The sequence below is a fragment of the Ipomoea triloba genome, chromosome 1 (genome assembly GCF_003576645.1).
Source record: "Ipomoea triloba cultivar NCNSP0323 chromosome 1, ASM357664v1".
Taxonomy (NCBI): Eukaryota; Viridiplantae; Streptophyta; class Magnoliopsida; order Solanales; family Convolvulaceae; genus Ipomoea; species Ipomoea triloba.
Window position 1 is genome coordinate 5,999,558 of NC_044916.1, and position 14,792 is coordinate 6,014,349.

The following is a 14,792-nucleotide window of genomic DNA, read 5'->3' on the forward strand; positions in this document are numbered from 1 at the left end:
ACAAGTTCCAATGTTTAGGATCATGTACTTGGCCAATTTTTTGATTACTCCATTAAATAAACTACGACCAACAATTGCTATGAGCTGTCTAATTAGTTACAAAAGAAAAAGAGACTAAATTAAAATATTTTAAGAGAGAGAGAGAGAGAGAGGAAAAGATAAAGCAATTCAAGCATATCCATGTTTTAGGTTTTCACTTTGTTAAAACAATTATAAAATTGAAAGAAAGATCATGTAAGATAATAAATGGATAATATTAATTAGACATATATAAATTTATAAACAATTTTAGGAAGCCTCTAGGATTGTGCCTCTTTTTATAAATGGAAAGAAAAGAAATGTTTAATTTACATTATATTAATTAGATTGAGAATATATAGAAAGAAAAGAATTTGCGATAATAAAGATCACTTCGTCTGTATTTCCTATTTTGACAAGAAGCACTTTGTTGCGACTTAGATAGGACCGTAACGGATGGAAAACTTACCTTAGGACCATAACAGATAAGAAATTTTTTATGTAGGTTTCTGGCTTCTAACCATATTCGAATCACGACAAACTTCAATTTCACACTTCGAACGTGTGAGAGGTCCAAGAATAATAGTTAAAATAGTAGAATAACAATATATTTCTCTTCCTAAATTATACTAATTGTATAAGTACTACGAACTCTGTTACATTGTAGTATCTGTTTGTATATACTTTCTCAACTTATTGAAGCACAAATACCTCCCATTTGGGAGAGTCATTTCATGTCACTTGAGAACAAGGTCATTGGAAAGTAATGATATATTATGATATACATAATTTTCCTACGCTAATTTAGGCACAATATTAAGTCTCCCACTAATAAAGTTATACCATCCTAATTATCCTACTAATTCTAAAACATAATTAATTCTTCTTAATTAAGCTACATAATTACAATTAAGGGTCTATCACACTTAAATATTTCCCATCATCATCAAATTTATAAGTATAATTGAATGCAAGAATCATCATATATAGATTAATTAACGAAATTCAAATACTCTCTTTTATTTTTTTTTTAAATTTTTATTGTATAGTACATAGAGATAAGTTAGAATTGCACACATTATTATTATTATTATTATTATTATTATTATTATTATTATTATTATTATTATTATTATTATTATTTTTGCATATTACACTAGTATCTGCATCTCGTGATCATCATGAGATGAGACTAATTCAATCGAGAGCCTGATCATTTGGAGACAACTCTTCTAAGGATGTTCGGGGACAACTTTCTTCAAAACAAAGTGACTCATCAATTGCAAAATTTTTTGCATTCCCTCCTTCAATTTGAAACATAGAGTATTCTCCTTTGAGCTAGGTATATTGTAGGAATGCTGGAATGGTAAGAATTTTGAAGAAAAAATTGAAAATTATTTAAGCAATGAGGGTGTGTTTGGTTCGCACATGGGAATCGGAATCGGAATGGGTATCAAATACTTGGTAAGGGTAATATGTTTTGGTGAAAACATTTAGCATGTTTGGTAGTTGGGTGGAATGGGAATGAATATTAATAGTTGGGGAAGAAATGAGGAAGTGAAATGAAACCCTTATTTAATAAGGGTATGGGTTTTCTCATTAATGGAGTATTCCAAACCCATAGTAGCATTCTCAAAACCTATCAACCAAACACTAGCAATCACTTTCATACCCATTCCCTATACCAAAACCCTCTAACCAAACACACCCTGAGTATTCTTTGTGACTAACTCTTTAGTTTAAGCCGATCAATTATGAATTACCTAAGTTAGTTTATCTCGTAATTCTTTGTTCCGAATCGCATGAGTTAGTTACTCGGTGTTTTGGGTGAATACAAAAAGTTTCACCCGTATCAATGCATTTATGGATGGTTTTGGAAATACCTACTAAATTATTATTACATAATCCAACTTGTTCTATGCAATTAAATAAAATATGTCATGATATTTTTATAAATATATAAAAGTTTTTAAGGTGATAATTTTGAACAAAATTACATTATTTTGAAAGAAGTTTGTATTATTTTAACTTAAATATATATTATATTGATAGCTAGTTTAAGAATATATAGATCTTCAATCTTCTTCTTTAAAAAAATTATGATCAACAACTAAGATTCAATTTCTTTTTTTTTTATGAGAGACCCTTTTACACACATAACTTGAGAAATTAAATAAGAAGAAATCTTATTCGTCGGTCACAAAACATGACCAAACAGACAAACTCTATACTTAAAAAATAAATAAAATGGGTGACATTTTTAGAAATATGCAAAACTTACACAATCACTTTTTTGGTAAATTAACATCACTTTGAGATAAAACATCACTTTGGGATAAACATATGCATGTATCACTTTGGATAAAAACATGCATCGTTTGAGCTATCTGTAGTTTGTTCTTAGCATGTGTTTTTCAGTACATTCGTAGATCAGCGAACCAAGTTGCTCATGCTTTGACTAAAGTGGTTGATTCTCACACTGGTAGTATGTATTGGGAGGATTCTCCTCCTCCTTTTCTTCTTGATTTAATCTAATATAACGGTTTGGTTGGTATAAAAAAAAAAGAAACATACTTGCAATCTTGTAAATATGTAAAAGTTTTCATGGATTATTATTGTATGTGTAAAATCACATCCTTATATGGAAAGCTCCCATAGTTTTATAGTAAAATATGGATGAAATCACATCGATCTCTGTAATTACGATTGTACATCTTATAATGTCGGCCTAATTGTGCATTCACAGATAACTGAAAAAAAATTCAACTATTGATCATCTTAGATGAACATATGATATTAGTTATGGAAGTAGTTCTTATTGAATCTCTTTCTCTCTCGGTGCGCTCAGGTGAGAACGGGAGCCCAGGAGAGAACTAAGAACCACCCACAGTCGTTCACGTGCCCATATTCAACGAATTAGATGTAATTTTGAAAAATGACGCTGTGGCATTTTTGAAAATAACTCAAACTTTGGTGCAAGTAAAATGTGTTAAAAGTGCAAGTAGCTAGTGCAAATTTGCAAGTAAAAATTGCGAGTAAAATCACTTACAAGTGCAACTAGTTTTACTAAATAGTGCAAGTAATTTACCTTGTTAACAATATTCATGCACCTAATGATAAAGTCTTTCCATAGGTGCACTTAATGATAACGTTTGGTGCAACTAATGATAACGTTAGATGTACTTAATATTGATGCTTCGTGTACATTTTACTTGCACTTAGGTGCACTATATGAAACTGTTACTTGCACTTTTAAAACAATTTACTTGTACTTCGATGTTCAATTATTTACGAAAATGCCATCGTGTTTAAAAAACAATTAGGGGTTTTAATCCGTTAGATTTGGGCACATGGATGGTTGTGAGTGGTTCTTAAATCTCTCATGGACAACCTGTTTTCACCTTCACGGGCTCATATATATGTGTGTGCGCGCGCGCGTGTCTGTATGTATGTGTTTGAAACTTTGAATATAAAATTTGGAGAGAGATATGCATGGAGTAAAGGAAATTAATGCGGGATGAGGGTATAGCTAAGTTGATGGACCCTTGTAGATTGAGTAGGGCAATGGTATTTGGAGAGTGTATGGTGTTAGAACAACATCCTATTCCCCACAAAGCATGAAATGAACTATGAATGGTGGTTTGCAATGTTTATTCATGAACCTAAGAGTTGATCCAATGTTAGCGCCAGTCTTATGTGTGTGTCGATTTTCATTTGACATTAAGTATCCCAATCTAGCTGGGTTGCAATTTTGGACAATATAATGCTATATGAAATTAATATTTATTTAATAAATTTTTAACATCTAAAGTCACTTTATTTATTTATTTATTTATTTTTGAAAAAAAGTCACTTTATTTGATCAACTCATAATGAAATTTAACTAATTTAACTATAATTCTTTAAAAAAAAAAAACTAATTTAGCTATAGCTAATAAATATAAAAAGATTTTGATACTTATGCATAGTCACATGCATCTAAAATATTTCATCGCAATATCATTTTCTATAATTAGCACCTATGTGTACATGGTATTCATTTGTTTGAATGTACGAATTTGTATCATAGTAGGAGCCGGCTTATGACTTTTCTGGTTTGAGTCGGTCAACTAAGGACAACTTAAAATAGCTTATCTCATTGTGGTCCTTTGTAGGTTAGAGTCAAAAGGCGATGTTTATTCAATATACATACTCAGAGATTGACTGCGATTTTTCTTGGCACTCAAAAAAAAAAAAGATTTGTTAGAAAGGTATCATCATCCTTAACTAAACGTCAAGGTTTGATACTTAGCTTTGAGTATGGAACAACCTTAACTTAAATCTCCATGCAACATAAATCTTCGTGTACATGTTGATGATATTATTATTATTATTATTATTATTAGAATTAATTTCACTTTTGGTCCCACGATTTTTGAGATTTATCAATTTGGTGCACAACTTTAATTTTTTTTTTTTCAATTTTGGTGTCTAATTTTTTTTATCAGTTTTGGTCATTCCGGTCAAATTAACGGCGAAAAATTGCAGAATTTTATATTTTAGGGGCAAAATCGTCATCCCAAAGAAAGATCTTCAATATCTAAACAAAAAAAAAAAACATATTAAGAGAAAAAGAAAGGTTTGTCAATCGTTGATGTTATAAATCTCATAGATCTCTGTCTAGTTTCTGCCCGTCTTTCTCATTATTTACATCGATCAAACACCTATAAATATGATTTTACCGTGATTTTGTTTATATATTGAAAACCTTTCTTTGGGATGATGATTTTGCCCCTAAATATAAAATCCAGCAACATTTTAATTACCGTCAATTTAGCCGGAAGGACTAAAATTGATAAAAATAACAAAGTTAGGCACCGAAATTAAAAAAATTTAAAAATGTGCACCAAAATTGACAAGATTTTAAAAGCCATGGGAGCAAAAGTGAAATTAATTCTTATTATTATTACATGGAACATGTCTGATATTGTTTAGCGCTATTTTAATCTTCTGGAACATGTCTGTGGAGCAAGGTGGAACATTCTTATTATTATTACATGGAACATGTCTATGTTACTATGTTAGGCCTTCCTCAATAGTGATCGGTTTTTGAGGAGTTTTATGATTAGGAAAGAGAAGATAAAAGGGAAGCAGGAAAGAAAAAATTTAAAAAAAATCTGAAAAAACATTAAAAGCATAGGAATTACGCGCTCAGGGCGCGTAACGCGGTTTGTTGCTCTCCACCTTAACCCCACAATTCCGACCAAAAATCGACCCTGGTAGGAGATACTTTTTTTTCTCTCTCCCCCTTATCACCATTTACTCCTTTTAAAAACTGTAACTGAACACTGAGGCTAGACCTAAACCGTCCCTTGCAGGAGATACTTTTTTTTTCTCTCCCCCGAGACTAGACCTATGCTTACTGTGCACAAAGAGTCCCCATTCACTTTGAGAGGTTGCCCCCACACTACCGCTAATGAAATTCGATCTCTGATCTTTGCTTTTAAACTTTATCCATTGTGACCAGTTGAGCTGCATATGCGGAGTTTCATTCCCAATTCTAAATTCGATGGCGGCAGAGTTGTCGGATCACTTATCCGGCCAACAACAATAGAATTTTTAGGTTCTGATTCGTTTACGTTTTGAATGGGTTATTGTTGTTGAGGTTCATTCTAGTAACATCATTTACTTTTGTTCTTCATTTGCTCCTACTTCAGCTACAAGTCTATAACATAGCTAGGTTCATTTATTAATATACTATTTACATTGCGAAGGACTATTTTCGTTCTTTTTTAGAGTTTTTACTTTTTTACATTTTTGTACATGAATTGTCTTTTAACTTAGCCGGTGTTTATCCCAACAATTGAGATGCTTGCAAAGATGATATGGTACATTATATTGTTTTTACTTTTTACTTGATTTCTATCTATCAGATTAATGGTTTGAATTTGTCCGTTAGTTTATACCTAGAAATTTATTCTCATATTATTAGAAATATATAATATATATATATATATATGTGTATATATATATATATATATATATATATATATATATATATTAACAGCAACAAATACAAGATAAGCTTACCTGGCACGATTCAAGCTTCATTTAGGTCTTCCTCAATAGTTGTAATTTTGGTGTGATTTTTGAGGAGTTTTTGTAAGTGTGATTAGAAAAGAAAAAATGAGAGAGATGAAAAAAAGAAAAGAAGAAAAAAAAAATCTAAAACAGAAAAAAAAATTGGTATTTACGAGCCCGCCTATGCGCAAAAACTGCGCCTCATAAGTGAGGCGCAGCTTCTTTCTCACTGGGCAGGGCCCACCTTTTTCTGCCAAAAACTCATATTTGCATTAGAAAAACATCCCTAAAAACTCATCCCCCATTTGTATAAAAACTTGTGGGTTAGTTTTATTTTTGCCTAAAAACTTGTGTCAAAATGAACAAATGGGGAAGGCCTTGAGTGGACCCAATTTAAAATGAAATTTATTATTATTATACTATATTTTAAGAATTATTTGGTATTGTAGGAATAAAAAAAAATGAATTACAAATATGATTATGTGACAGAAAAATTCATTTATTATGTTGAGAGAGTATTACAAGGGCAAATTATATCATGCACATATATTGCACATGCACATATCTTGCACATTAAGATTTCCATACAAGTTTATTTTTAATATACCACGGATATTTTTAATATACTTGTATATCAAGTAACCCTAATCTAGGTTATAAGATTGTCCCAAGCAAAGAGAAAAAAATAATTAAAAAAACAAAAACATTGAAAGAGAGCTAGGACTATATATAGTTTCCTTTTTGCCGCATATTAAACAAGTTTTATATGACCAGACAATAATTTTCTTTAAGCTTACAAAATGCATGGTCATCACCAAAAAACATACTATCCCACCATTTGCAGACTACCACAGCAAACCAGGAAAAACTACACTAGTACACTAGTAAATCAGGAGCTAAACCACCAGAGTCACTCCTGCACAACATTCACCAGCTCATACTCAATCAGTGAGAGATTGTTGTCTTCTTTCACATCAAAAGCAGCCGCTTCAGTGACCTCAATACGGCCCCATTTGTCAACAGCAAGCCTCATGCATCCCTTGAACATGTCAATCTTAGCATTTCGGAGGATCACGGTAGTACCAGGCTCCATCACATTAACTGCATAAGAAAAGAATGAAGCATTAAGATCAAGTGCCCACTATAAGAACAAAATGGGATGAGATCAGAGAATCTAGAATGAATCAATTTGTTTTGTGTTTGTTTCTGGGGTGGAAGGGTTGGGAATTGGAATGTCAATTACTTTTTGTAATCCCTGTTGTAACAGACAAATGGCTGCCCCTGCATCAAATATTGCTTACTAAAGGCACCACCAAGAATAAATTTGCCAGTCAAAAACAATGCAATTTTATAAAGTAATTCCTTCAGTTGGTTTGATAACTAATCTACAACATAAATAACAAAGTAGCATTGGTAAACATATAAAATATAATGAAGGTTACACTTCCACAAGTGACAAATGCCATTCAGTGTGTCAATCTGAATCTTTCTCAATATTTTATTCAGGACACATAATATTTTAATGGAATAATATCCTTTCTTACACATGAAAAGAAAACGATTGGAGCAACTTTGAGATAAATGTTTCAGTGTCCAGAAGGGTAAGACAATAAAAGGAAACCAACCAGAGGATTTTCTCTTCTATTCTTTTTGACAAGATAGTAAATGTTCTTCACCAAATACAGGAGTTGAAAAGCTTTGTACCAAGTAGATAAAGAAAATAGCTAGTAGAACACCAGAGGAAAACTTGAAAAGAGGATAATAGCATCATAGGCAGGTGGAATAAAGACATTATGGAACAGAGAATTTGGACCGTCAATAAAGTCATTATATGCCTAATGGCAGGTTAATGGAATAAGTACACCATAAATTTGCAGGTACATTAGTAGAAAGACAATTGTTATAATATCTCTAAGTGGTCATTGCTGTCTGGTGGTCTGAGTATTTATGGATATGATAAAATGGACTTTACTACAAAATTAAGAAGGTAAGCTTCAAAGAACAAAAATTTTGTTCTAGTTGCACAAGATCTCTCTCACACCTAAAGTGTTTATTAGCAATCAATATCTTGCTTGGGTAAAAAAAGTAAGTTGAATTCCTGAGAATAGCCAAAATGATTTCAGTTTTGGCCATTACAGTACCCCCAACATTACTGTTGGGGAGGAACAGAGTTTATTTTTCAGTCATATATAGCTCAACAGAATTTATAATGAGGGGCAAAATAGGAGGAAAAGTGTAATAGTAAATGGACAGACTCCCATTTTTTGCAACAATCAAGTATCCCTACATTAGCACAGTTAATTTGCAGCAATAAAACTAGAACCTCTGTCAAAGATCAGAACTGATCAATTGTGGATTTTCACACTCAACAACAGTCAATTAGCTGTAGATACAAACTCTTAGATTTCAAGTTTGCATGCATCAAAATGAGCACAGATACATCATCTGATGAGCACAAGACAAACCAATAGCACAAAAAGCTAAGCAAACAAAGCTTTCAGAGAACTACAAATCCGGCAAAATTTAGGTTTTCATATCAGAAATTTTCAAGGCACATTTACGAATTCCACATGTTCAACGACACGAAACACGAAGCATTCACATCACACAAAATTCAAAACCTGTGTCACACACACACAACATAAACACTAACACACATTGACCATACGGTCCATATATACCTTGATCGTTGCGAGCAGTAAAGAGGATGCAGCCGGTTTCGTCTCCGACGAGGCATTCAGCAATGCTGGTGTTACGGAGGTGCGTCGACACCGCGCTGCCCTTCGCCAACACCATGTTGGAGCCGATCACCTTGACGATCAGCGTGTGGCCGTTGGTCCCGGGCTTCAGACCGCTCACCTTGACGAACACCGGCTTCCTCAACTCCCGCTTGACCGCCGCAGAACGTGAACTCGTCGCCATTTCCGATACCTCCCGCCGACGATGAAAACGATCACAGCCACAAAAAAAACCCTAACTCAGACAAAAAATAAAACAAACAAGTTAAAAACACGCGAAGAAAACTCTCTTCTGCTCTCTGACTCTCTCTCTCTCTTTCTCTCACTAAAACTCTGTCAAAATGGAATGGTGTATGGGCTTATGCTTTTCCGAGTCCTCTCAGTCAAGTTTCCATTTGTGGGATTTATTTCGTTTCCTTGCGACCTTTTGATTCCCTGTTTGCAGGTTCACGAGGAAATTATGGGGAGAGACGCTGGTCTTAGGTGGGTCCACGCACCTCATTCTTCTCTTGTTCTCACATTTTTCACCTCCGTTTTCTTTTGTCCTAAATTTTGTGTATCTCGTGACTGTTACGCTAAAAAAAGTATGATAAAGATGAGAAATTGAGAATGGATCCACATCATCTTTCCTATAAATCCCATATTTATGTTATTAGATTACACCATTTATCGTAACTACTCTCATTATTTCAACTTTATTATGATGACTTTCTGATATAGTATAGGTAATTTAAAAATTGATGAAATTAAGGAAAAATAATAATAATGGGGGTTAAAAATAGGTGTTAAAACTATTGGACCCGGGGGTGTTACGTTCATCATTTCTTTGATTTTCTAAATTTTGTTACAATTGTTATTGAAAGGAGGAGTCCGTTTGTCATCCTCCAAATCTCCAATACAATAAATACATGCAATACATGAATTAGGCTGTCTGTCGTCTCATCTTTTTATTGGCTTTCTATTTCCCCCTGCAGCTGGTTCATCTTCTTTGTTTAGGGTTAAATAATCAATTTCATCAATTCTTACTATTATAAATGATGAGGACATGGGACCGAGAGTCTATTTTATTGGATAAATCTTTTGCCGAAAAAGGAACCATGAAGTGAAATAAATAAAGGAAGAGCTACCATGGGGTATGAAACCCACAATCTCAAGCATAACATCACAAGTAGTTCCAAACCACCAAATTAACATGTATCTTGTGTACTAGAAGGAAGGATACTCTATTTGTCCGTGTGGAGATCGTTGACATTCATGTAGTGAAGGGACACATGTACGTACGGCTAAGATCGAAGGTAAGCCGATACCGTACATTTGTCAACAATCCGGAAGGCCCTCTACACTGTATAAGGCACATCCCCCTTGAAATTAATCTTTTGGCTCACTAAATCCTAACTGGCTTAGTGGTTTGTGATCCAAACCTTCAACCCCTATACCAAGTTCAATCCTCCAGGCCTACATTATTATTTTTAGCCATTATTTTTGTTATAACTTGTATTATTTATTTATTATTTTGGCCGGCGTTTTGAGCCAGTATCTCGGACTTTGTACGTATTCTTTTGGACTTGGTGCCCCAAACAGTAATACTACTATTTTTATACTCCCATTTTGTACTTTCATACTCGGTTTTGACAAAATCATCAATAAAACATACTCCATTCGTCTCATTTTATGTGTCTGGTTCGGTTAACTAGACTTAACTGAAATTATTTTTAATTCAATTTTTCATAATATTAAGTGTAGTATTAATATACAAAAATTTATATATTTAGAAACTACACTAAAGTACTATTAAACACAAAAAATCAAATTTAAAAATAAGTAAAAATAATAAAGAAAACAAACAAAGAAGAACGAGTTGATTTTACCAATAAATTGTAAGTAAGACAAATAAAATGGGACAGATAGAGTAACATTTACTTCAATTAATATATGTCAGTTTTGTCACACTAAAAAGTGTGTATAGGTGAGGGTTACGTTTACGTGAGAACATACTCCAAAGTAAAAAGTGAATATTGGTATGATCTCTTCATTTGGATAGATCAAAGTTTTATGATTTTTGAAAAATAAGGGAAAAAGTGTGGAGTGCTTTTTATAAAATATTTCAAATTAAAAATTTACAATAATTATAAAATTATGAAGGTTGAGATTAGTCGTTATTTTTCACTCGCCTGAACTCTACTCAATGTAATCCACAATGAAAGCCAAACCATTGACTATGCAAATACACACTTTAAAAATTTTATAAATATTGTAAATTTAAAAGTTTGCAATACTTATAAAATTGATCATGCATTTTTTTTTACTAAAACTCCCAATCATTAACGAACCTTGATGGTGGCTATTATCAGTCCTAACTCTTTACAAGAGGACATTGTTATCATTTGAATCCTCCTCTAAATCACCCAAGATGCACACCATTGATTGTGCAAATGCATACATACGGAGACAACAATGCACATTAATTGGTACATTGCATGGCACCCGAGAAAAATGCACATATATAGGCCAATCACAAAAGTAGTCAATATTATACTCAAACAATAGGGACACAATGCACAATAGTAGTAAGGGAAAATGGGGACAAGACATGTTTTATAAATATTACAAACTTAAAAGTTTATTATAATTATAAAATTAATCTAGTACCTTTTTTTTACTAAAACCATAAACTATTGATGAACAATTATAGGTGACTATGATTAGTCATATTTTTTACATGAGGACTTTGTTATTCATCTAAAATTACTTAAAATGCACACCAGTGGGCAGTAACCATGCCAATGCACGCCACCCACAAAAAATACACAGGTCAATCACAAAAAAAAAAATTATAATTAAACGATAGACAACTAAAAATACGAAAATTAACATGAGTCCATGTCTTAAAAAATGGCTAGCAAGAGAAGAAAACCCCACACGAAGGAGACTACATAAGCTAGGGAATCCAAATTTTACAATAACAAGGTGTTTGGTTGGGTGTAAATGTGTAATTGAAAGTCTTTTTTAATTGAATTCAACACCCGTCAAAATTACATTGTTTGGTTAAAAGAAATTGCAATTTCTTCCTTTTGTGGAATTGCAATTCATATTCCCCTCTCCCCTCCACCCTCCCGATAATGAATTGGAAGTGGAAAGGAAAAAAAGGGTGAAAATGACAAAATTATCATTGGTTATTACTATTATTATTATTATTATTATTATTATTATTACACAAGGAAATTTTAGTCTTTATACCACTTCTTCCCTTCTTATTCCCAATAATTCTATTCTTTCCTATTAAACAATGTAATATGAATTCATGCTTTATTTTCAACTTATTTTTTTTCACGGAATTATAATTCTTTTCCTTACATAATTCGCTCCTCCCAACCAAACGCCCTGTGAATTAAAAACCTAAATTATGTATAACAGTAGCCTAAAAACATTCCAACATTGAAAATACAGTGCAAAATTACCAAAACAACGCTCTGTAAATAAAAGGTAACATATATAAAAAAAATCAGGAAAAATTCCAGCCACAAAAAGACTCAAGATGGGATAGTATAAATTTGTTCACAGTTTTTACGTGGTAGATGGGTTCTCATATAATGCCATATGAGATCTTCCAAATATAGTGATTTTGCCACATCTATTCTTAAACTTTCAAATTGATCACCTGTGGTCAAAATTAACCATTCATAGTCCTTCAACTATCAAATTTTAAATAGTCGTGTTCGTTCTTAGAGGACAATTTTGAAAATTAAAAGACAATGGGTGGTTACTTGAATCCCATAATGTATTAACTCATATATATATATATATATATATATATATATATATATATATATATATATATATATATATATGAGCAACACTTGTGTGAGACCGTCTCACGGGTCTTAATCCATGAGACGGGTTAGATTTTTTATTAATGAGTTGGATCTTCGCACTCCCGTGCAAACTACTGCCTAAGTAGGAAATGAGAACGCTCCACAGCCGTCCACGTATCCAGATCAACGAATCATATGAAATTTTAAAAAAATGACGCGGTGGCATTTTCGTAAATAACTAGAACTTTGGTGCACCTATTTTCACTTACAAGTGCACCTAATTTCACTTACAAGTGCACATATTTTCACTTACAAGTGCAAGTAATTTACCTTGTTAATATTCATGCACCTATTTTCGCAAATATTTTCACTTACAAGTGCAAGTAATTTACCTTGTTAATATTCATGCACCTGGTGCAACTTAGGTGCACCTAATTATAACATTAGGTGCACTTAGTATTGATGCTCAGTGTACAATTCACTTGCACCTGTAATACATTTTACTTGCATCTGCAATACATTTTACTTGCACTTGTGCAAGTAATTTACTTTGTTAACGTTCATGCACTTGGGTGCAACCTATGTGCACCTAATGTTAGGTGCACTTAGTATTGATGCTCATTGTACAATTTACTTGCACTTATAATACATTTTATTTGCACGTGTGCACCTATTTTCACTTACAAGTGCAAGTAATGTACCTTGTTAACATTTATGCACCTGGGTGCACCTAGTTATAACATTATGTGCACCTAGTTATAACGTTAGGTGCAACTACATTCCAGACACGTGGCGCACTGCGATTCGTCCGCAGTTCTCTCCTGGGCGGCCCGTACACACCTGAACGTGATTATATATATATATATATATATATATATATATATATATATATATATATATATATATTTTTTTTTTTGTTAGGATCATATGAGATCACTTGTTTAGGTAGGATCGTGAGATCAGATCTTGTGCATTCATGTAATAATTTAAGAGGTTAATTCCAGAAATGGTCCTTCGACTATTGACTTTTACCAACTTTTGTCCTCGACTTTTAATTTTATCAAAGTTGGTCCCTTAACTATTGATTTTGTACCAATTTTGGTCTTCGACTTTTAATTTTACCAAAGTTGGTCCCTTAACTATTGATTTTTTACCAATTTTAGTCCTCGACTTTTAATTTTATCAAAGTTGGTCCCTTAACTATTGATTTTGTACTATTTTTGGTCCTTCTATTAAATAAATGTTAAATAGGTGTTAGAATTGAGAGCAAAAATGTCAAATCAAATATTTTAACCTTTGGGTGAATTTTGGTGTGAATTGATTCGTTCATGAATCCGGATCTAGGGTTATTGTTTTGTGGGTTTGATATACATTTTTTGGAACAAAAAAAATTGTTCAAAAATTTGTGTGTATGTGTGTTTTGGCAATTCAAAAGCAGTGAAAGAATTGGAAATACATCAGGTTGTGATGATTTTTTTTTTATTTAGAAAATTATACAGATAATACGACATATTATTGGTAATTATTCAAAAAAAAAATTTCGATCATCAGACGTGGTCCAATAACTAGACATAAAGGGATGATAATATAATTGATATGAGGTCCAATAAATTTTCGAAACTTATACAGGCATGATGATGGGTAATTATTCAATTTTTTTTTTTCGATCATCAGACGTGGTCCAATAAAATTATATGGACATAAAGGGATGATAATATAATTTATATGAGGCCCAATAAATTTTCGAAAATCATACAGACATGATATATATATATATATATATATATATNTATATATATATATATATATATATATATATATATATATATATATATATATATATATATATATATATATATATATATATATATATAAAGTCAGTTTGGTAACCCGGAAAATGACTTCCGGAAAATGTTTTTCGAGTTTTCGGTGTTTGGCAACGTCCGGAAAATGCGATCAATGGAAAATGTTTTCCGTTGACCAAGGAAAATCTGTTCATTTTTTCTGAAAATGACTTACGGAATACTTTTCCGGAAGTCATTTTTTGGAATGGCCAAATTGCCGTTTCACATGTTCTCGGTCAAAATTGCTAAAATGGCAGTTTGCTCTGGTTTCAGGCGGAAACCAGAGATGGACCTTTTTTTTTTTTTTTTTTTTTTTTTTC

At 32.3% G+C, this 14,792-nt stretch overlaps 1 protein-coding gene across 1 annotated transcript; it reads right to left on the reverse strand.

The window, feature by feature from the left end:
* Positions 1-6,784: 6,784 nt before the first annotated feature.
* On the reverse strand, positions 6,785-9,294 carry LOC115999658 (uncharacterized protein At4g28440-like). Its single transcript, XM_031239510.1, has 2 exons — positions 8,760-9,294; positions 6,785-7,179 (listed from the first exon to the last, which is right to left on the reverse strand). Exons 1-2 carry the CDS (start codon positions 8,998-9,000, stop codon positions 6,989-6,991), a joined length of 432 nt encoding a protein of 143 aa, XP_031095370.1. The 5' UTR covers positions 9,001-9,294; the 3' UTR covers positions 6,785-6,988.
* Positions 9,295-14,792: the final 5,498 nt, after the last annotated feature.

Coding starts and splice junctions, on each gene's coding strand:
- LOC115999658 (XM_031239510.1), bottom strand. CDS start 9,000: ATGGCGACGAGTTCACGTTCTGCGGCGGTCAAGCGGGAGTTGAGGAAG. Junction 7,180..8,759: donor TACTGCTCGCAACGATCAAG/GTATATATGGAC, acceptor TTTCTTATGCAG/TTAATGTGATGGAGCCTGGT.